Source organism: Guyanagaster necrorhizus (genome assembly GCF_019112545.1).
Source record: "Guyanagaster necrorhizus MCA 3950 unplaced genomic scaffold BT62scaffold_31, whole genome shotgun sequence".
NCBI lineage: Eukaryota > Fungi > Basidiomycota > Agaricomycetes > Agaricales > Physalacriaceae > Guyanagaster > Guyanagaster necrorhizus.
In genome coordinates this window covers 140,334-158,131 of record NW_025064910.1, presented here as the reverse complement: position 1 = coordinate 158,131, position 17,798 = coordinate 140,334, and the positions used below count along the sequence as shown (strand labels likewise).

At 47.1% G+C, this 17,798-nt stretch overlaps 8 protein-coding genes across 8 annotated transcripts; 1 reads left to right on the top strand and 7 right to left on the bottom strand.

Moving 5' to 3' along the window:
- Positions 1-2,036: 2,036 nt before the first annotated feature.
- On the bottom strand, positions 2,037-3,072 carry BT62DRAFT_973940 (uncharacterized protein; the record flags this gene model as incomplete). Its single annotated transcript, XM_043189140.1, has 4 exons — positions 2,647-3,072; positions 2,315-2,600; positions 2,126-2,260; positions 2,037-2,076 (listed from the first exon to the last, which is right to left on the bottom strand). Exons 1-4 carry the CDS (start codon positions 2,885-2,887, stop codon positions 2,037-2,039), a joined length of 702 nt encoding a protein of 233 aa, XP_043035671.1. The 5' UTR covers positions 2,888-3,072.
- A 792-nt stretch (positions 3,073-3,864) lies between these two features.
- BT62DRAFT_973939 (drug/metabolite transporter superfamily) lies at positions 3,865-5,677 on the top strand (the record flags this gene model as incomplete). The annotated part of the gene is made up of 10 exons (XM_043189139.1): positions 3,865-4,043; positions 4,150-4,296; positions 4,347-4,498; positions 4,549-4,654; positions 4,713-4,750; positions 4,799-4,889; positions 4,942-5,035; positions 5,097-5,162; positions 5,217-5,321; positions 5,380-5,677. The coding sequence occupies 10 exons, from the start codon at positions 3,865-3,867 to the stop codon at positions 5,434-5,436; spliced, it is 1,035 nt and encodes a 344-aa protein (XP_043035670.1). The 3' UTR covers positions 5,437-5,677.
- Positions 5,678-5,735: 58 nt separating this feature from the next.
- Positions 5,736-6,362, bottom strand: BT62DRAFT_1010694 (uncharacterized protein; the record flags this gene model as incomplete). Its single annotated transcript, XM_043177676.1, has 3 exons — positions 5,736-5,941; positions 5,997-6,078; positions 6,255-6,362. The coding sequence occupies 3 exons, from the start codon at positions 6,360-6,362 to the stop codon at positions 5,736-5,738; spliced, it is 396 nt and encodes a 131-aa protein (XP_043035669.1).
- Positions 6,363-6,888: 526 nt separating this feature from the next.
- BT62DRAFT_1079492 (uncharacterized protein) lies at positions 6,889-8,965 on the bottom strand (the record flags this gene model as incomplete). The annotated part of the gene is made up of 8 exons (XM_043179497.1): positions 6,889-7,027; positions 7,077-7,225; positions 7,276-7,290; positions 7,696-7,768; positions 7,815-7,971; positions 8,023-8,182; positions 8,304-8,635; positions 8,695-8,965. 8 exons carry the CDS (start codon positions 8,963-8,965, stop codon positions 6,889-6,891), a joined length of 1,296 nt encoding a protein of 431 aa, XP_043035668.1.
- A 116-nt stretch (positions 8,966-9,081) lies between these two features.
- On the bottom strand, positions 9,082-11,272 carry BT62DRAFT_955075 (glycosyltransferase family 69 protein). Its single transcript, XM_043188327.1, has 4 exons — positions 10,911-11,272; positions 10,729-10,858; positions 10,038-10,679; positions 9,082-9,982 (listed from the first exon to the last, which is right to left on the bottom strand). The coding sequence occupies exons 1-4, from the start codon at positions 11,077-11,079 to the stop codon at positions 9,181-9,183; spliced, it is 1,743 nt and encodes a 580-aa protein (XP_043035667.1). The 5' UTR covers positions 11,080-11,272; the 3' UTR covers positions 9,082-9,180.
- A 45-nt stretch (positions 11,273-11,317) lies between these two features.
- On the bottom strand, positions 11,318-11,664 carry BT62DRAFT_447013 (uncharacterized protein). Its single transcript, XM_043180932.1, has one exon. The coding sequence runs from the start codon at positions 11,598-11,600 to the stop codon at positions 11,412-11,414; it is 189 nt and encodes a 62-aa protein (XP_043035666.1). The 5' UTR covers positions 11,601-11,664; the 3' UTR covers positions 11,318-11,411.
- On the bottom strand, positions 11,318-13,236 carry BT62DRAFT_447040 (uncharacterized protein). Its single transcript, XM_043180933.1, has 14 exons — positions 13,064-13,236; positions 12,975-13,013; positions 12,890-12,922; positions 12,742-12,838; positions 12,655-12,680; positions 12,566-12,596; positions 12,470-12,502; positions 12,341-12,417; positions 12,234-12,288; positions 12,090-12,176; positions 11,996-12,034; positions 11,903-11,947; positions 11,720-11,840; positions 11,318-11,658 (listed from the first exon to the last, which is right to left on the bottom strand). Exons 1-13 carry the CDS (start codon positions 13,073-13,075, stop codon positions 11,761-11,763), a joined length of 654 nt encoding a protein of 217 aa, XP_043035665.1. The 5' UTR covers positions 13,076-13,236; the 3' UTR covers positions 11,318-11,658; positions 11,720-11,760.
- A 746-nt stretch (positions 13,237-13,982) lies between these two features.
- On the bottom strand, positions 13,983-17,656 carry BT62DRAFT_936261 (uncharacterized protein). Its single transcript, XM_043187095.1, has 12 exons — positions 17,460-17,656; positions 17,279-17,409; positions 17,071-17,228; positions 16,940-17,022; positions 16,343-16,889; positions 16,204-16,295; positions 15,971-16,155; positions 15,831-15,920; positions 15,645-15,776; positions 14,762-15,592; positions 14,630-14,705; positions 13,983-14,574 (listed from the first exon to the last, which is right to left on the bottom strand). Exons 1-12 carry the CDS (start codon positions 17,512-17,514, stop codon positions 14,138-14,140), a joined length of 2,817 nt encoding a protein of 938 aa, XP_043035664.1. The 5' UTR covers positions 17,515-17,656; the 3' UTR covers positions 13,983-14,137.
- Positions 17,657-17,798: the final 142 nt, after the last annotated feature.

Here is a 17,798-nt window from a genome sequence, read left to right as displayed (position 1 = left end):
TTTAGTGTAACTGGAGTGATCTTTTCTCTTTCAATTATTTTAATCTTGACAGTTCTCCTTCTCAAGCCTTTGGATTTGCCTACACTAATAACTTCATGTTCTGGAGTCTCAACATAGTTAGAAAAATATAATCTATTTTTGACTATATATCTGGTAGTGCCAGAGTCTCCTAGCTATAATACTCCTGAGAGTGAGATAAGTGCAATGTCTGTTGCACAAAATGCATAGTCTTCTGAGTCTGAGTCTGAGTCTGATTTGGCAACATATGCCTGGGTCTGGCTCCTTCTCTTTCCTTTCCATGACTTTCCAGAATTCTTCTTCCCATTTGGGCAATTTGTCCTGATGTGATCAGTTTTCTCACATCCATAACATGTGACTTTTAGATTGGACTTCTTGCCATGTGCTGCAAGCATCATGGTCTAATCAGAAGCCTTTTCCTTTAATTGAATGTCTTTTAGAGAATTCAGGAAATCAACTTGTAAGAATCTTTCAAGTCAGCAGTATCCACTGATAAGATGAATGAATTTCAAGATTCTGGAAGTGATGTAAGCAGTGTAATAGAGAAGTCCTCCTCCTCAACTTTCTGCTTAAGGGATGCAAGCTCCTCCTGATAGGACCTCATAGTCCTAATATGCTCCTCTATGTTTCCTCCTTCTTCACACTGAGCTCTGAAGAATTTCCTTCTGACAAGGACAATTCCCATGGGTCCTCTAGACTCATACATATCTTTCAGAGCCTTTCAGACTTCTGCTGAAGTCTTTGAACCAGCAATATATATCATGTCATGTCTGCTGAGGTCAGAATGCTTCTATCTTGTTGTAAGTAGAGAGCAGAGTAATGTACAGAGGATTAGAATTAGCCTCTTGAGAGAGAGACACTCTACTTAAATACATTTTGTATTACTTTGAGATCTTTCTACAAAATGCTAAATAAGTCCAGATCACGATCCAAGTCAGCTGTCACTGATTGGCATCATCTCTTCAAGTACATTCTTGTACTCACTCAGGATTGCTATCCCAACACATCTGCATAATCAATTAGTCCTAAATCAGTTAGGATATTGATCATCTTGATTTTCCACATTGGATAATTTTCCAGGCCCTTAAGGGGGTCAATTCTATACACAGACTGGCTATCCATGTGGTTCTACATGTGTATGTAAAGTATGAAAGAGTGCAAAGTGAGTAGCAATGTAAATTCAGTTATGGCCAGGGCCCATAACCTATTGTAAGTATAGAGTAGAGTAGTGTACAAAGGATTAGATTTTCCTCGAGAGAGAGATGTTCTACTTAAATACATTTTGTACTACTTCAAGATCTTTCTACGAAATACTACATAAGTCTGGATCATAGTCCAAGTCAGCTGCCACTGATTAGCATCGTATCTTCGAGTACATTCTCGTACTCGCTCGGGATTGCTATTCCAACAACTTCAAGTCACAGTTCAAACTTTTCGACTCAACATCTCCAGAAGACAGCAAGTTAGAAAGACACCATTAGAAGTAGATGCCAAAGTACAAGACAATGGATACAAGATGCATTGTGTATTCTGAAAGAGCACTCATCAGTACAAAGCATCAGTGAAAAGAGTACAATCGTATCATCATGACAGCAGAAGGGGTCAGAACATAATCATAAATCTCTAGTACAGCAAAATACACATCAGGTCGGCCCGGCTCATGCCAGGGTTAAACATCGCCCTAAGGGATAACAATTCATCTCTAGGACTATTGGAATCGGTTGACCAATGCCATCGATGAAACCCAGGGGGAATTGCCGTTCATCTTGGAGGTCGCCACATCACATCGATCGGACCTTGAGCCTGGAGTTGATATCGACAACATACATCGTCTCTCTCGGCGCAGGGGGAAGAAGGGTCGTTTTGTGTTCCTTAAGAGTAGGGGGGGGGGGGGGGGAATATACATGTACCCCTATGTGTTCAAGTCAGGTGGAGCTTGGTTACTAGAAACTTAACAGAAAGAGGGGCAGGTGTAAATCCATAGTGTACAAGTACATTTACAACATTTTTCCAGAATCTTAGTTTGCCTTGTTCCATTTCTTCCCATCAAGCGTGAATCTATTAGACCCGTCAGCCAAAGTAGCAGGATAAATGACTGAAACGCAACCGATAATCCCAGCCCTTGGGCTTCTCGCTACTGATGATCTCCCAATACGCCGTAGCATGGGCAGGCCCGCTTGTCTTGAAGTCACTATAATCCGGGAGGGTGCCCTCCTGCGAAACCAGGAGGGCATAATGGAATCTATGTCAACCGATTGGACAAGAGACACGTCGGCCGAAGAAAAGATTATCGAACCTTATCCCCTCCTTGATATACGCATTCCAGAATACCTCTGCAAGATGAGCTTCCACCACTTTCAGCGTTTGGAGATCATATAAGGCTAGGTTGTCGTGAGGGAGGAAAGGGAGGACGTTGCCGGTTATGATGAAGGCCTTTGGGCCAGAAGAGAAGGACCGGAATCCTTTCAGCGCTTCCTGAGCCACGCTGTATACGCTGGTGGGTACTGACATGGTCCGCTTGAAGTCTTCCAAAGGCAAGGAGAGAGGATCGGTTTCAATCTCGGGACGGCGCCAAGCAGCGGCTGCGAGGAAATCAGTGACATATTGGACCGACATATTTCGACGCACCGTTGAATACGACTACGTTGGGGGTCCCGAGCTCGGTGGAGACTGTCTTGTACGCGGCAGAGACGCTGTCTGGCAGTGTGACATCGACCTTGACGGGGAAGAAGCCGTCCTTCTTGAGCTTATCGACGTCTGGATTGCGAGAGCCCAAAGCGACCTTGTATTTCTGGGACTGCAAAGCTTTGGCGACGTGGTGGCCAACGTTGGGGCCTGCACCAAGGATGAGAGCGACCAAGGACGACATGACTGATGAGCGGAGAGAAGCTAAAGAGGTCTTGTACTTGGATTACTCATCCAGCCACCTTATTTTCCGACGAGTCTATAGATGGGAATCGTCCATTTTGATTTCCGAGTCTATTCTGACGGCAAGTGAGGTCATCTCGTTATCAGACTCTAACAAACATGGGAGAACAGACGAAGATGACCGTGGGAGCATCTGTCCCCATAGTAATGAGTCAGTCCATGAATTATTCAAGTTCGACTTGTTCATCATCCTTTCCATTCCTTGGTCAAGTGCTTTAGTCTAGCTTACTGGAAATCTTCTCCATGTTTTTGTACTCCATCCGCATACAACTTAAGATGGGCCAGTCCATCTTAATCCTTTACCGCAGATAAGGTAAGCACAATTCACTATCCATTACCTTCACGGACCTTTAAGTAGCTGACAAGGGCCGTATGACAGGTCAAACAGTGTCGAGCTCTTGGTTTATCACTGAGGGCACATTTCCTCAATCATGAATTCAATGCACATATGGCGCGACCTTGCTGTCAAAGCACGCCTAAAAGGGCAATACCATTTAGACTCCTGACTAGCACGATCTTAAACCGATTGGAATGATGCAAGATGAGGACGAACAGCTCAAGAAGGCGTCGCCCTTTCCCCTATCTATGGTCCAGTTGATGTGTGTTGGTCATTCATCTCACCAGATCTCCTTGCCCAATATATTCTGTGTCGTCGTCACTACAGCTGAAGAATGGGTAACGTCACTAATTCTTGGATTGATACCATTCTGAGCTGACTTGTGTTCTTGGGTAGGTACCCCCCGGGGTGTACTTTACGCTTGGGATCTTTGTCATAATTACAAAGTCAGGCCCTACATACACGCAGACGGAGGGCCATCTCCAGAAAGATAATGGTGACGCAATGTCAGTTATCTTTCGCACCATACATATGTCTATCTTTCTGCGACGACAACCTGCTCTCTTTCTGAACCCCAAGTCATGACTGTCGAGGTCCGAGACGAAAATACTCCTCTCCTTCCCAAAGCCGTTCTTCGAGATTGGCGATCTTCCCTGAAAGATGCCTACCAAAGGAACACGGGTTTTCTGCTTATTGTCGCGGCTTCTTTCATCTTTTCTATAGGAAATGTCTGTGTGAAGGAACTGAATAGACTCGACGAGTCAGTGCCGACATTTCAGGTGAGCTTCAAGCCTGTCTTACCTATTCCCGCCTCATCAGTTTTCTGTAGTTAATCGCCATCCACATGGTGTGTTTATTCTGCCAAGCACGATTCCACGTATTATTAAAACAGAAGTCCTCCAGAGTATAACTTACCTTGGCTCTGTGACCTACATGCTATGTGCAGGAATTCCTGAGCCTTTCAGAGGACCCCACGGGGCACGTGCGCTTCTCGTATTTCGCGGAATATGCGGGTACGAAGACTCACTTTTCTTCTTATGCATTGACTGTGTTTCATTCTCAGTTTCACCGGTATCTGCGGCGTATACTATTCCCTCAAGTATCTTTCCCTTTCAGAAGCTACCGTTCTCACCTTTCTGATGCCGACGACAACCGCCGTCGCAGGCGCTGTATTTCTCGGGGAGACGGTATCTGTGGGGCAGATCATAGCTGGACGTATGTCCCGCTTCAAGTTGCATACAAGTATGGCCTTTTGATAGGAGTAGCGTTCAGCATCTCCGGTGTCATCTGCATTGCGCAACCAGAATCTTTATTTGGGGACTTACCGGTTGACGAATCCAGGGATCCTGAACATCGTTTGCTTGCGGTTGGGTACGTGCTAATAGATTTTGACCATTTAATATCCTTAGGCCCAGTTGACGTGCTCTAGCGTTGCACTAATTGGCGTACTTGGAACCACCGCTGCTTGTGAGCCCTTCACCGATTTCTCTATCATGTCCTTGCTTACCTCCAAAGTTACAACTATTCGCGCCATCGGTTCTCGCGCTCACGCGCTCCATTCCTTAGCTTCATTCTCACTACAGTCGGTCATTGCGTCTAGTATCGGGTAAATAAATTTTGATAATCACTCAGTGCTCGTAACCCTAATCTTCGCCCAGGATAGCAATAATGGGTACCCCCCTTATCTTCTCTACGCATTGGAAATGGATCGCTCTCTTTCTGGCATTGGGAATCACTGGATTCTTTGGACAGGTGCGCCTGCTATCCCGGTCATCGCGCGAAATATTTCCAACCATACGTTGGCTTCTCCTAGCTCCTTATCACCATGGGCCTCCAGCGCGAAACAGCCGGAAGGGGGACGACCGCTGTTTACACCCAGGTACGTGTTTTGACGCCCTAATTTCCATAGTCAGACCTAAACACCTTTCCTAAGATCGTATTCGCTACGATTCTTGAGCGGGTCTTCTTCAATTTCACTCCCGACTCATGGTCGGTGGTAGGTATCGTGATTATTGTGACGGCAGCATTATATGTCGCAGTTCGTGATCCTCCGCCCTCACATGCAACTGAAGACATCGTTGAACGAACGTTTGCAGCTTTCGAAGCGTAAGGAGCGAGTAAGGGATACCCTAGAGCCTCCGGAGAGTGCGTGACATTTCGGGAGTCGTTGAGATTAGGGGAATGGGGATAAACTAAGCTGCTGGTCATGAGCAAAGCAAAAAATTAGAGCATGTAATGGCCTGCTAAAGATACAAGCCATGTTGGGTGCCCTGGTCTTCGCGAAACGTGAAGATTATTAGATTGAGCGGGGGTTGGATAGTAACATTGTGAGATACCGATAGCAAGGACAAACGAAAACATGTAGTCGAAGGTTTGAGTAAGGGTTATATGGCCAGCCACCGATAGCGAAAGCACTGTGACGTAGCAGACAGATGGTAGATATCGATTTTGTCTAGTCATCCTCCGTAAGCCAAGGGTCCGATAAAAGCTCCCTCGCCCAAGGCCTCTCAGTCGGATACAACTTCAAACATCGCATCATAAGTCTTACGGCTCCATCTGTATCAGAACTTTCGAGTGGTGCTCTTCCAGTCGCCAAAATCCCAAGTAATGGCCACCGATCACGAGGCAGGGATGAAAAATCGACCAGCTTGAAGGAATCTGCGTCGTCATACTTTGAGCGGAACGGAAAAACGAACCGAGCAGTAAATCATACCTTGCTCGTCAAAGTACCTCGCGGAATGAGGATATATCTCCAACAGGGCGGGGGTGAAATTTTGCTCCGTGAAATATGTCATCTGGAACAATAAGTGGATATGCCGCACGTCGGGTCAGAGAAGTCGGTTCCTGGGGGGGGTGCAGGTGATGAAGGCGGGGGTCGACGTCAGAAATAGAGGGACCCGTGTCAAAAGGGTGAACACCTGGCAGAAAGATAAATGAAGTATAATCGATGATCAAGGAAGTCGACTCATACAATGCATCCAAAGGTCCAGATATCCACTGTTTCGTCCAAAGATCCACCTAACATGATCTCAGGAGGGCGAAGACCTAGGGGCGTAATGTGGTTCCGTCGTGTGGTCATCACAAAATTGAGCTACGGAACTCTTGTTAAATGGCTCATGCAAGTCTCTGAGCCATTAGAGTCTCACCATCACTAAAATCAGCTATTTTGAACGTGCGTCCGGATAGTTCATCAATAGAAGGCAGTGGCAGGTTTTCGGAAACAAATGTTGTAGCCATTTTGTCAAGACTCTTGCTTGGCAGATAAATCCGTGGCGGGTCGCTCGGGCCCACTCATCCAGAATCTCTTCGGTAAACTTTTCGTCAAAGGCTGCTCTTATGTTGTCGAGCTTGAGATCTAAAGCAAATGGTACCGATGATCATCAAGACAAAGGACGGGATATGCACTTGTGTGCACGATTATATGACGGTGCGACACTCCGAGTCCTTTGAGGGTATGCGAAGAATACGCTTGATGATACGGACAGGAAGGAATTCATGTGCAGGTACTAAGCGCATGATGTTGCTTGCATCGGCTTAAAAAAGCTCGAGCGCAAGACACAGGTGTTCGCCACCATCATCCATTCCAGTGTGAGTGAAATGAGTAATCATTCGAGAGCAGAAGTCGTGTACGTCAGGAGAGGCAAGATAAAACACTGGTGGACATCCAATTCACGAAGCTTGTGTTTATAGTTCATTTGCGACGCGTATCCTTTCAGAATTTTGAGGGAAACGTAGCTATTGTTACTACAACTAACTATTAATCTGTGAAACAAGAGAATGTTACAACACGTACATCCCATCCTTGGTCAGCCACACACCGGAAGCTGTTCCAAAGCCAAGTTCCGCCTGGATAATGAACCGACCATCAGGACCTATGCTGTTCCCAGGCTTGTCCTGAAAATATCCATATCCTGCTTCGGTAGGGAGTCCAAGAGGCTCTTCCTAAATCTTGATGAATATCTATCTTCTCGTCCGTGTTCTGCCGCGTGGACGTTGATGGGAAACGGCTACGGAAGATGGTGAACAAGCGTGAATGAACAAGGTGTTGGGCTAGCATTATTTTTAGCGCCGAGTCCTCCACCTGGCCTACTGGTCGAGCTCCTTTTCCATAGACAACGTCGATAAACTGTCTAAGTGAAGAACACAAAAAGTTCTCACGGTGAACACAAAGGCTGGACTCTTCCAGGAACTTGACTGTTTGCTTTAAGAACACTCCAATTATTAACAACTTATCTGGTTTACTTGGATTTCCTATAGCTCGTTGTCGAGTAAAAGTACGAAAAGATATAAAACATCCTTCTCAGCCTGAGAACTCAAGAGTCAAAAACAGATGTAGTACATAAATGAGTTGAGGCGTCGTGTACTAAATAATATCGATGACATGATGGACGATTGCTAGAGTTTTTACTTACAGAGATGGGTTGCAATTTAATTATATCTTCTTTCCCCAACCAATTGATGTCGCCAGCATTAATGCAAATAGTTCTAACTTACCGTCAGCCATGCATCAGACATGTGTTATCCGGTCGACGGACGCTGACTCATGGAATAGTTCAAACATCTTTCAATAAGTCGAGCTGCCCCTTCTAGATCTGCTGATTCGAGAGGAGAGCTAGATCGCGCTTCCTGAATCATCTCGGAAACAGGTACATGTCGTACAAGCGAAGCATCGGCGAACTTGAGGGCTCCTAAGAATGATTAGCAAAACACCATCAATAGCAGATTAAAAGAGAAAGCACGTTTCTCGTCATAGTATTGTGAATCCAGCGGAAATGCTTGCAACAGAATGGGATGAACGGGTTCACCGATGACCATATTCATTTGAAGTAACGTATGAATGACATTGATATCAGGATCATCAAAATTGGTCTGTGGCAGATAGAAGTGACGATAAGCGGGCTGAACCACAGGGTCAAACAACGGTGAGTTTGTCAGGAGCTTAGATTGTCAGGCTTAAGGTCTGGAATGCGAGAGATTCGGAAACGGAAAACGGAACTGTGACACTCCTACCCGTGTGTACGATTCCATGACGGTGCGAGGTCTCTAGTCCTTTGAGAGTATGACTCAATATACGTGTGACTATGTTTAAGGGGAGGAACTCCTGGTCAGGCTGCAAGCGTATAACAGTTTGAACGTCCGTCTGTAAAAGTTCAAGAGCAAGACACAAGTGCTCGCCATCATCTTCGATGCCAGGATGAGTGAAATGTGTAATCATCTGGGAACCACAGTCGTGAGCGCTAAGCGGGCCATAATTAAAACGCCGATGGTCATCTACTTCGCGAAGCTTGTGTTCAAAATTCATCTGCGAGGAGTATCCGGTCAATATTTTGAGGGCAACATGGTCCATTTTTACTAGCGGTGAAAAGTATTGAGTACTTGTCGGTCATCATTGATAGAACAGAAAAGTGCACCCCGAATCTTTAGCAATCCATACGGTAGATAGTGAGCCGTAACCAACCTTGGTTCGGATAGTGAAGCGACCACCAGGCCCCAGACTGCCCCCAGGCTTGTCTTGAAAAAATCCATAACGATCGGCAGCTGAAACCCCCAAAGTTCTTCATGAATTATCAGATTATAAGTATTGTCCCCGCTTTCCTGAAGTGCTGACGACACCGAGGAGAAATACCGTTTGAAAGTTCTAGGCGTGTATAACGAGGTAAGCAAACGACCGCCAAAGGTCATCCTAATTGGAAAAGCCTGTTGTAGCTGAGGAGATTCCCTAGGTAGATTCTAATATCTCTCGCTGTTCACAGCCAGTTCAGAAGCGACGGTGACTATTGAGAAGTTGACAGCTATGTCGCAGCAGTGAACTGTCCAGCTTTATTTAGATTACTTCCCATTAGTGGTATTATCCATCCCATAATAATCTATAACGCTAAGTACCGAAAAAATCAATGCTACAGCTTCTGTAGCTCATCATGAATCGAAAAGCCTAGTCTCCTTTGCGTCTTTGGTGCTCCACGTCCACCCGTCGTTCTCTGCTCTTGGCAGACGAAACTTTCTGGTGCGCCTTCCCAATCTTCCAATATATACCTGCTCTTCCCTTCGCCGTTATCCTTGCCCTGGTCGTCACCAAACAAATCCCGAGCTAGCTGGGTATGACTGACGCCGGCATATGTAGTCGGACAGCGAGGGTTAGCAAGTATCCTGGCGGGCCGAAACACCGAGTTGGGAATGGCCAGCTTGTCACCTTCCCACTGACCAGGATCCTCCTCTTCATCCGCCATTGCATCGTAATCGCTACCAGCATTGGCGTCGGGGTCGGCGGGCTGGGCTTGAGCCTCCTTGTGCTTGTGACCGAAACCCTGCCGACGATGCAATCGCTGCTTATCAAGTAAACCTTCTCCCCTCTCCAGGTAGCCCTCCTCCATGCCCTCTCTTGCACTTCGGACCCATAGATCCCGGCAGAAATAGGCTTGACTGCTATCCAAGCACTGACTCTCAGGGCCGCGAACAGGCGCAGGATCTGTCCGACTAATATTGTGAAAGTCCGATCCAGCCCGGTAGCGGATACCTTTGTAATAGGTCTGGGAGGGATCGACGATATGGGTGCCTGCTTCACAGCAAAAGACCTGGAACGGTAGGTGTTTGCCGTAACGCTGGGCGCCCTGTTCGTCCCTTGGAGGTACGCCCGCTTCTGCGCGATTGGAGCTTTTACTCTGACGGAATTGGTCTCCTTCAATGTCTCGTGTGCGCCATCTGCAAAAAAGGGGTTAGCGACTCTTGACGCAAAGAATGAAGAAATAATTCTCACCTATCGCTGAAAATAAAATCGCCACCATGTTCTGCCCAGTCCATACCACATACCATTCCCGCTTGGTTAACGAGACTGACCCTCAATGTCTCTAGAATGTCATTTGGACATGTAAATCCCTTCAACCACACGACCCTATCGAAAGTGACCCCTCTTTTGTCTCGCAACTCCCACAACGGCTCGAGTGCCGAATTCCGCATATATGCTTCCTCCAAAGGGTAATAGGCGGCGGCTGGATCCTCAGTCATGCCTCCGACTCTTCGAATTCTAAACGGAACACCCAAAAGGGTCAAGACCGCCTCACAGAGGTCCACCAGGGTCTCCGTGCTGTCGTTACTATCATAATCCAACATGCTCACGAAGATATTCCCTGTCCCAAGTCTCTTCGCCATTTGCACGATCACCGCAAGCTGGTCAACCAGAAAATGATCCGCACTGTGGATGACAATTGCGATGAAATAATACCGCTCCCGAGCTCCGTCGAACACCAAATCCTCATAGTTATCTGTTTTGCTGTTTTGTCCGAAGGGTCGCGCAAGGGTAGGACACAGAGCGGCTACCCATCCATTGAGTGAGAGGAGCTGGTCGATGGCGGAACGGACATGTTGTGCATCCATATTAGATGTTTCCTTGCTAATCATACTACCAAATATTTTGAGCCGCTTTCCACATGTCAATAAAATATACTCACTAAGGGACCTGATACCGTTCCCAATAATCATCCACGCCATCTCTGACCACACCGCTGAAGATGTCCTGTCTCTCATCTCTTCCCATCCTCGCTTGAAACCACGAATGACTTTGCACATCGAAAGTAGTTCCTAAATATCCCATTCAGTGTCCAGTGCGTCCATACAAATACTTCACCCTTACCGATTCCTTCAAATAACCCCTGCTCCCGAATCTCAACATCTTTCGCCTGCCTCGCCAATGTCGGCCCCGATGGTGTAGAAAAGAAGAGCACTCGAACGAAGAATATCAGAAGGAAAGCGAAGAGAACTCGCGACAGCGACCGCCGCCGCACTGAGATAGCCATGGCCATAGTGGGAGCGGATAAAACTTCGTAGCTTGATTTTAGAACCGATTAGCGGGTGGTTGGAAGTGGTGGTAGTATTGTCTGCGTTTCTTCGTCTTGATACGCAGCGGCGTCCTCTCTAGTACGAGCGCGCCGACAACCAGCTCAGAGATGGTCGGCGTCGAAGAAAGGACAGGAACCGCACTCGCGCCCATGAATGGGCCTCCTTTTCTCAATCAGGGTCTTTTCACACGTATGTCTCACGGTCCGGACCGATCTTGAATCCAAAAGCAGATAAAGCTACAGAGTACGACTATGCTACAGCCTCTACAAAATAACTAATCGTGTGATAGTCAGAATCATGCTGGTGACGAGGAGGAAGCCAGCGCTGATGAGTCTGTTGCCTCAGAGCGAGGCATAAAAATCGTCAAATCCGTGCTATCTAAGATGGGTGAGCTTGGTGGACGGCGTTGTTTCATGATCAGCAAGAGTATGCGGGTACAAAAGATGGAATGGAAGACACGCTGAGGTCTGCAGATGCGCGTCATAAAGAGCAAAATATGGGCAGGGTGCAAGGACACACGTTGCGAGCCAATTCGAGAGTGACTAAGTGAAAGAGGTGTTTGAGTTTACGAGTTTACGAGGACTGAACCAGAAGTGGACTCACAGGTACGCGTATCGGAATGACGACATTAGCCAAGGACAGGACTACAGGGCATGTTTGTCATATACCGATATATGAAGATAAAAAAAAGGCTGACCGAGAAGATACAGGTAAAACAATAATCCTAAAAAATTGTCAGCACCATGATCTGGAATCTACACACATTCTTAATAAAATTTAACTCACCATCTCGGTACAACTTCGCAACCCATGGCGAATATGGCGGTCGTACTGTACGAAATCAGGACTCAGTTGTTGGAAGGAACCGAATTGACTTACAATGCCGTATTGCTTTTATTAGCATAAGCACCGCGATGACTGCAAAGAAAAGGCATCTCATATCGGTCTTCTAAATGTTAACGAATCGATGTACCAGTTTCACAGAGCAGCAGCAAAAGATATGCTCCCATGATGATGGGACTCGCATGAATCAGACGACATCCTATTTCCGCTTTTCTGTCTGGAGGAACACCATCTCCGTTAGCCTTGCGTAAGTTTTGATGGTGGTCGTACGAACATATAAGGGAGCTGAGCTCCAGGCCCGTGAACACAAACGACGGGACGGCCACAACCTTGAAAGCTCCATTAGGTACAAGCCTGCACGTCGGAGAAAAAAAAACACACCAAGATGAGTATAATAAATCCGATCATGACTGATCTTTTCCGCTCCCAGATAGCATATGTTCGCAGCATCAAAATCACTATCAGAACGGGTGAAACCGTAAATTCCCCCCTTGAAAGCGTGGAAGGTACCTTCACACAGAAGAATGCCCACCACCGTAAACCCTACGTCGCCATAACGGCAAATCAGGAACATGGAAAGCAATCTATATCGTGGCTGAGGCCTACAGGTTATGACTTTGAAATGTCTAACACATTTCTATGTATCTGGTGGCTCAGTCTGCGTGCTAAGGGTACCCTGAAACGCGCGTACGTACCTCGGGAGAGTTCTGAGTAAATGATACTGCAAACATTACATACAATCAGCTAAGAATTTGGCACCGGAGTTAAAGTCCCGGACGCACAGCTCATAGAGATAAATGCATCCACGAAGGGTAGATATCGATTCAGAAAGAATAGCATCGCGCTAAACGATAGGGGATGTGACCAGACATAGTCTACCTGTCGGCTACTTTATGAGAAGACGTGAATGAGGAAAAAAGGCCGGCGAACCTCCCGGTCGAGTGTGCAAGCCCAGTCATAAACCTGTTCAGCACCATCAGCAGACCAACCCCAAGAGGAACCATTTTAATCGCACCAAAAGCATACAACTCGCCACCAGTGACCCAGTAACTAACTGAATGGGTCGTCAGAAACCCAGAAGAGACGCAGGTACCGAAAACGCACGCTGATCTGCATGGCTCTGGCAATTGCCCAGGAAGATAGTCAACAAGAAGGAGCATCGTCCGGAGAAAATCTTTTGGCTTCGCGTACGATCCCTCATTTGATCATCATGGTCTGATGTGTAACACGGCTAAATAATCGATTACATCCACATCCGCGGAGCCCCGATAAGGCTATCCTCAGCAACCATGGGGCATCAGTGAACACCCCCAGAAGTAAGGACACCGGGTGAAGCACAGTGCCCATGTTGTTCCTGTGCCTACACTCGGTCGTCAAAATATTTTCCTCCATCCTGCACCCCTAGACTTAGTCTGAGTTCCGACACTAGAATCTTCGGATGCAGATGTCCGGGGTACGCGAAGCAACCCTCCAAATCGCTGGCCAAACCCCACCAGTAAGAATTTATTGGAGTTTTTGCAACAGGCCAGTAGGTCGGGATTTGCAACCTAATACCGGCGTTACGGAAAAAGCCATTGGTATCACGAGGAGCTTAGTTGCTAGGAAACAAGATCAAAAGGCGAAGTAGATCATGTTAGATCGTTATCGCCAGGATCATGATGATGATGCAGCTGAAGGTGTCAGATGATTCTAGGCTGGATGCGGCCCCGATACACGGAAATAAAAAGAAACTTGAAACAGGTTCAAGTCGAAGTGGAGTGCCTCAGCGGACCAGTCAAGGCGGACGGCACGATAGCTCTTATACAGTTTAGCCGATAAGACACCATCAAAGAGTGCTCCATCGCCTTCCTTACTCTAGTTCAAATTGCGGTTGCCATTAGGACTAGAGATTTGCCACTATTAAGTCCACATTCAGTAACTCTGAAACCGAATAAAAAGTCAAATACCAACGAGTGGATCAACAAGTGGGTTTCTTTTTTGCAATACATTCAACATCAAAACTTACGGCGCTCAACACTTCAGCAAATCTTCCTTTGCCTGATTCTCCAACTTGCTTCTTCAGGGACCTTGAGATCTGCAATCGGTCCCTTCCCCGATATAATTAGTATATTAAACACAAAGAGGAACGTACATAGACCAATCATAGGTACACCATCTATCCAAGAATGAAGCAAACTATCACTTTCTTCTCCTAGCTTTCACCGGCTTAAACACCGCATCAGAATCAGAATCAGAATCGACTTTCAACGCTGCCTTTCTGGCCGTTCCCCTTCTTGTTTGGGTACCCTTGCGCGAAGCCGCGCTGGATTGCAGTGTCTGTAGGTCATTGTCGTCATCCACCGGCGAATCTTGGTTCATGCCCTCATCCTCTGAGTCCTCCAAAAACAAAGGTGGAGTGCTGGGCCTGCGTGACACTGCTCTCTTCTGGGGAACGACACTCCCTGCTCGAGACGGCTGCTTATTCTTCTTCTGAGTGAGAGGCGGAGGATTACCAATATTCGAGTCCGAGTCATTGCTAAGAATCTTTTGGGTCTTTGTACGTTTTGGTGGTTCGGTTGGATCGATATCAATCGGCTCATCAATCTGCTGGTATGATGCTGAAATCTGGGAGAGCACTGTAAGAACGATATGACTATCGATTTAAAAGCAAAGGGTCTCGTAACTTCTTACCAGTCGCTGAAGCCATGGTACTCTCATCACTAATGACAAGGTCGACGAGCTTGGGGCGTACCCGGCTAGTAATCTTCTGCGTGTTCAAAAAGCATTAACCACCAAAGTTGGAACAATTAAACACCAATATACCTTCTTGAATTTCTTGAAATTGGGCTTGCCTTGCCATTCCGCGTTTGTTTCATTCTGTCTAGTCTTTCCCTCACGTTTACCGTGCACTTCCATTGGGACAACAACCATGAAGTTTCCTCTAACGTTATTGTCGTCGCCGAATTGTTCCAAGACCTTCCACTCATCCTCCGGGTTTTCTTTGTTCAACTCGGGCTTCGAAATCTTTAGTTTGTTGAACTCACGGTCAAAGTCGTCCTCGGTTTTTTTCCCCCGTTTCGTAGAGGCAATTGCTTTTAAGAAAGCATCGTCTGTATCCGGCTTACCTGGAGGAGCACCGGACTTGGACTTGGGCGGTTGAACAGTAGAAGGCGGTTTTGATCTGGTCCGATCGTCAGCTTGAATGGTAGTTGTCGGCAGACGGTGAACAGCATTGACATTGTCTATGGCTCGCTTCTTCGCCGGAGGGGCATCGGCCTCTGGTGCAAGTGCGGAAGCCTCCTCAACACCAGCCATTTCGACGTCTTCCGAAACAGACTTTCTCTTTTGCCCTCTGCTACCCTCGGGAACAGACTGTTGGGACTCCTCCTCTTCTTCCCGAACCGGCTGAAGAGCACTCCGGGAACCCAACGTTTCAGACTGACTCTGTGTTTGACTGCTCTGAAAGCCGCTGAAATTCGTCCCATCGAACGTTATTCCGGCCTTTTCCGGATCGCTCGCATCGAATAAAGCCTTATGCTTCTTGTATGCAGGCTCTGCAGGAACTTCGATCTTGCCTATGGATGCCAATTGCGACTCGATGGGATCTGTTGTGTCTAGACGACGTTTAAGTTTCTTAGAGCGCTGCAGAGGAAACTAGAAAAGCGGATCAACCTTCTGGGCTGTCTGCAGGTAACTCACAACTTACAGAGCTTTCAGCTGTAGATTCGGCTTGTGTTTCTGAAGGCTCACTTGTAGCAGTCAATGAGTTGATCAATATCGAATTATCGTTTAAACTGCTAATAATCGGCAATCCTGCGTTAGCGCGTCTTGTCAATGTCTGCATTGGCCCAGTCAATAAAAGTATTATAACGTCAAGCGAAATTGGACCGACCCGCCGCGGACGCAATGCATCCTCTGGAGGAGGCATCAATGAAATCGAAGGGTCCTCCGGTTGTTGGGACCCTGCTCTTCTCGTCAATTTCTTAATATACGAATCAGCTCGCGTTACATGGACGGGTTTACTAAACATACACGCCGCGGGAGCAGAGCTTTCTCTGCATTCGGATCTGGTATACTGACAGGTTCTTGGGATGCTTGGCGAGAAACCGTTCTCCTAACCAGCTTTTTACGAGGTGGAACCACCGATTCAGATTCAGGAAGCAGAATAGATGGCTCATCTGGTATGGAATTGGATGTGACATCCGGAAGAGAAGATTCTTGGCAGGGCATTAGACATCATATTCCATCAACAACTCTATCCTTACCTACGACAACTGTCCCACCATTGAATATGGAGACATCCACATCCAACACGGTCTGAACAATGTCTTGAGGCTCTAAGACGCGCACGTCAAATCTGATGGGCTTTGTAAGTTTCGATAGAGAAGTAAGGTTGGCACTCACTCTCGAACGATTTCGAAAAATTCCTGCCAGCTCTCAGATCCAACAGCAGCCACCATAGCATCCTCCGACGCGATAGCGACTATTTTCACGCTCTCCTTGGCACGTCCGCGAGACAATGCTTTGCGCCATTTCATACCGCCATCCTGAATATTGAATGTTTCAATTGACCCGTCACCGCGTTGGAGAAGTTCACGCAGTTCGCTATCGATTTCTCTGGACCTTTCACTGATGCACATGAACCGGTGGTCCTTAAAGATGTGGAGTCGTTCTTCATTAGGGTTCCACACGTCCGGTGTCTTATATTTCTCCGGAAGTGCGGGTGAGAAAGTAGGACGGTATTTGGAGGCAAGAGGCATTTTAAAATGGCTTTCAAGCGACGAGGAATCGTCACTAGGTAAACCTCCAAGCCTGAGCACCTCACTGAGCCATTCCGGCTTGACGAATTGGCATGCAGATATGAGTGACGCGGCGATTGATGTTGTTGCTGAGAGTGTAGACGTGATATGGTGTGTAACATTAGGATTAGGTAGGTGTAGGGCCTTGACACCTAAAAGACGTCTCAGAGCGCTCACACGGCAGATAGACCGCAACGCTCACCAAGTGCTGCACAAGATTCCAGAGATGTGGATGACCTCCCTCGCGTTGACGGAAGATAGACACAGACAGGCAACCATCTCACGCTGATGAGATATGAGCGATAGGACGTGTTAGCTAATTCGGAGGCACACCTCGTAGATACTGCAGATGCCAACTGAAGTATATCACCATCCTGTAGCTCCACGATTGCGGCAGAGTTCACAGGGAAAGGTACTCCGTTCCTTTCAACTTTGAACATCTTGTCCTTCTTATTTACTAGCTGAATATTCGGCTTTGAAAGCGGATCAGACTGGGTAAACGTTTGAGAATGAATTCTGTGAGATGGGTAGTCAGGCGCACCACAGCGTCCACCTCGCTCTTCCCTACGATGAGTTCACAATGGTGATGTGATATCTTTTTGCTGTTAATCAACAGTGGCTGGCCTTTTCTTCCGAGACCGTAAGTTGAGCCAGGCTTTAGCAGCTTAGATTCTTTTTACTCGGTCAGAGGTACATGCAACGAGCAGAATATCCTGGCGTACTGGCAAAGTTGACTTCCCCTGTTTCACCGTCGAATGGTCCAACGATGGTCCACATATCGACGGTCAGTTCGAAGCTGAGAGAGCTTTACAGACCAAAACTAGTACCACCACAGGGATAGAGGTATTTTACGATAGCAATGAAGGATATTGAATGTGGCGCAGGCAGTCGGGGACGAGATGAGCAAAGGTGCCAAAAGGTACCGAACGTGTGACAAGTCGCGTCTGCGACAGTCACAACGTTATGATAGGGGCGCGTTGGCCCCTCGGGTTCGGGGTGAGTCTATACACATACCATACACTATCTCTTCTGAAATAGAACTCAACATCGCCCCTCCTCGA

Excerpts from the sequence above, each read along its gene's own strand:
- BT62DRAFT_955075 (XM_043188327.1), bottom strand. The coding sequence starts at position 11,079 with ATGGCCATGGCTATCTCAGTGCGGCGGCGGTCGCTGTCGCGAGTTCTC. Across the intron at positions 10,859-10,910 it reads GGGGTTATTTGAAGGAATCG|GAACTACTTTCGATGTGCAA; the intron begins GTAAGGGTGAAG and ends TGGGATATTTAG. Across the intron at positions 10,680-10,728 it reads GAACGGTATCAGGTCCCTTA|TATGATTAGCAAGGAAACAT; the intron begins GTGAGTATATTT and ends AATATTTGGTAG.
- BT62DRAFT_447013 (XM_043180932.1), bottom strand. The coding sequence starts at position 11,600 with ATGACGCGCATCTGCAGACCTCAGCGTGTCTTCCATTCCATCTTTTGT.
- BT62DRAFT_447040 (XM_043180933.1), bottom strand. Across the intron at positions 12,681-12,741 it reads TGCATTTATCTCTATGAGCT|TATCATTTACTCAGAACTCT; the intron begins GTGCGTCCGGGA and ends TAATGTTTGCAG. Across the intron at positions 12,503-12,565 it reads ACATTTCAAAGTCATAACCT|GGTTTACGGTGGTGGGCATT; the intron begins GTAGGCCTCAGC and ends ATGGCGACGTAG.
- BT62DRAFT_936261 (XM_043187095.1), bottom strand. The coding sequence starts at position 17,514 with ATGTGGACCATCGTTGGACCATTCGACGGTGAAACAGGGGAAGTCAAC. Across the intron at positions 15,921-15,970 it reads AAGCTCTGCTCCCGCGGCGT|AAATTGACGAGAAGAGCAGG; the intron begins GTATGTTTAGTA and ends TCGTATATTAAG. Across the intron at positions 14,706-14,761 it reads ATTTCAAGAAATTCAAGAAG|AAGATTACTAGCCGGGTACG; the intron begins GTATATTGGTGT and ends TTGAACACGCAG.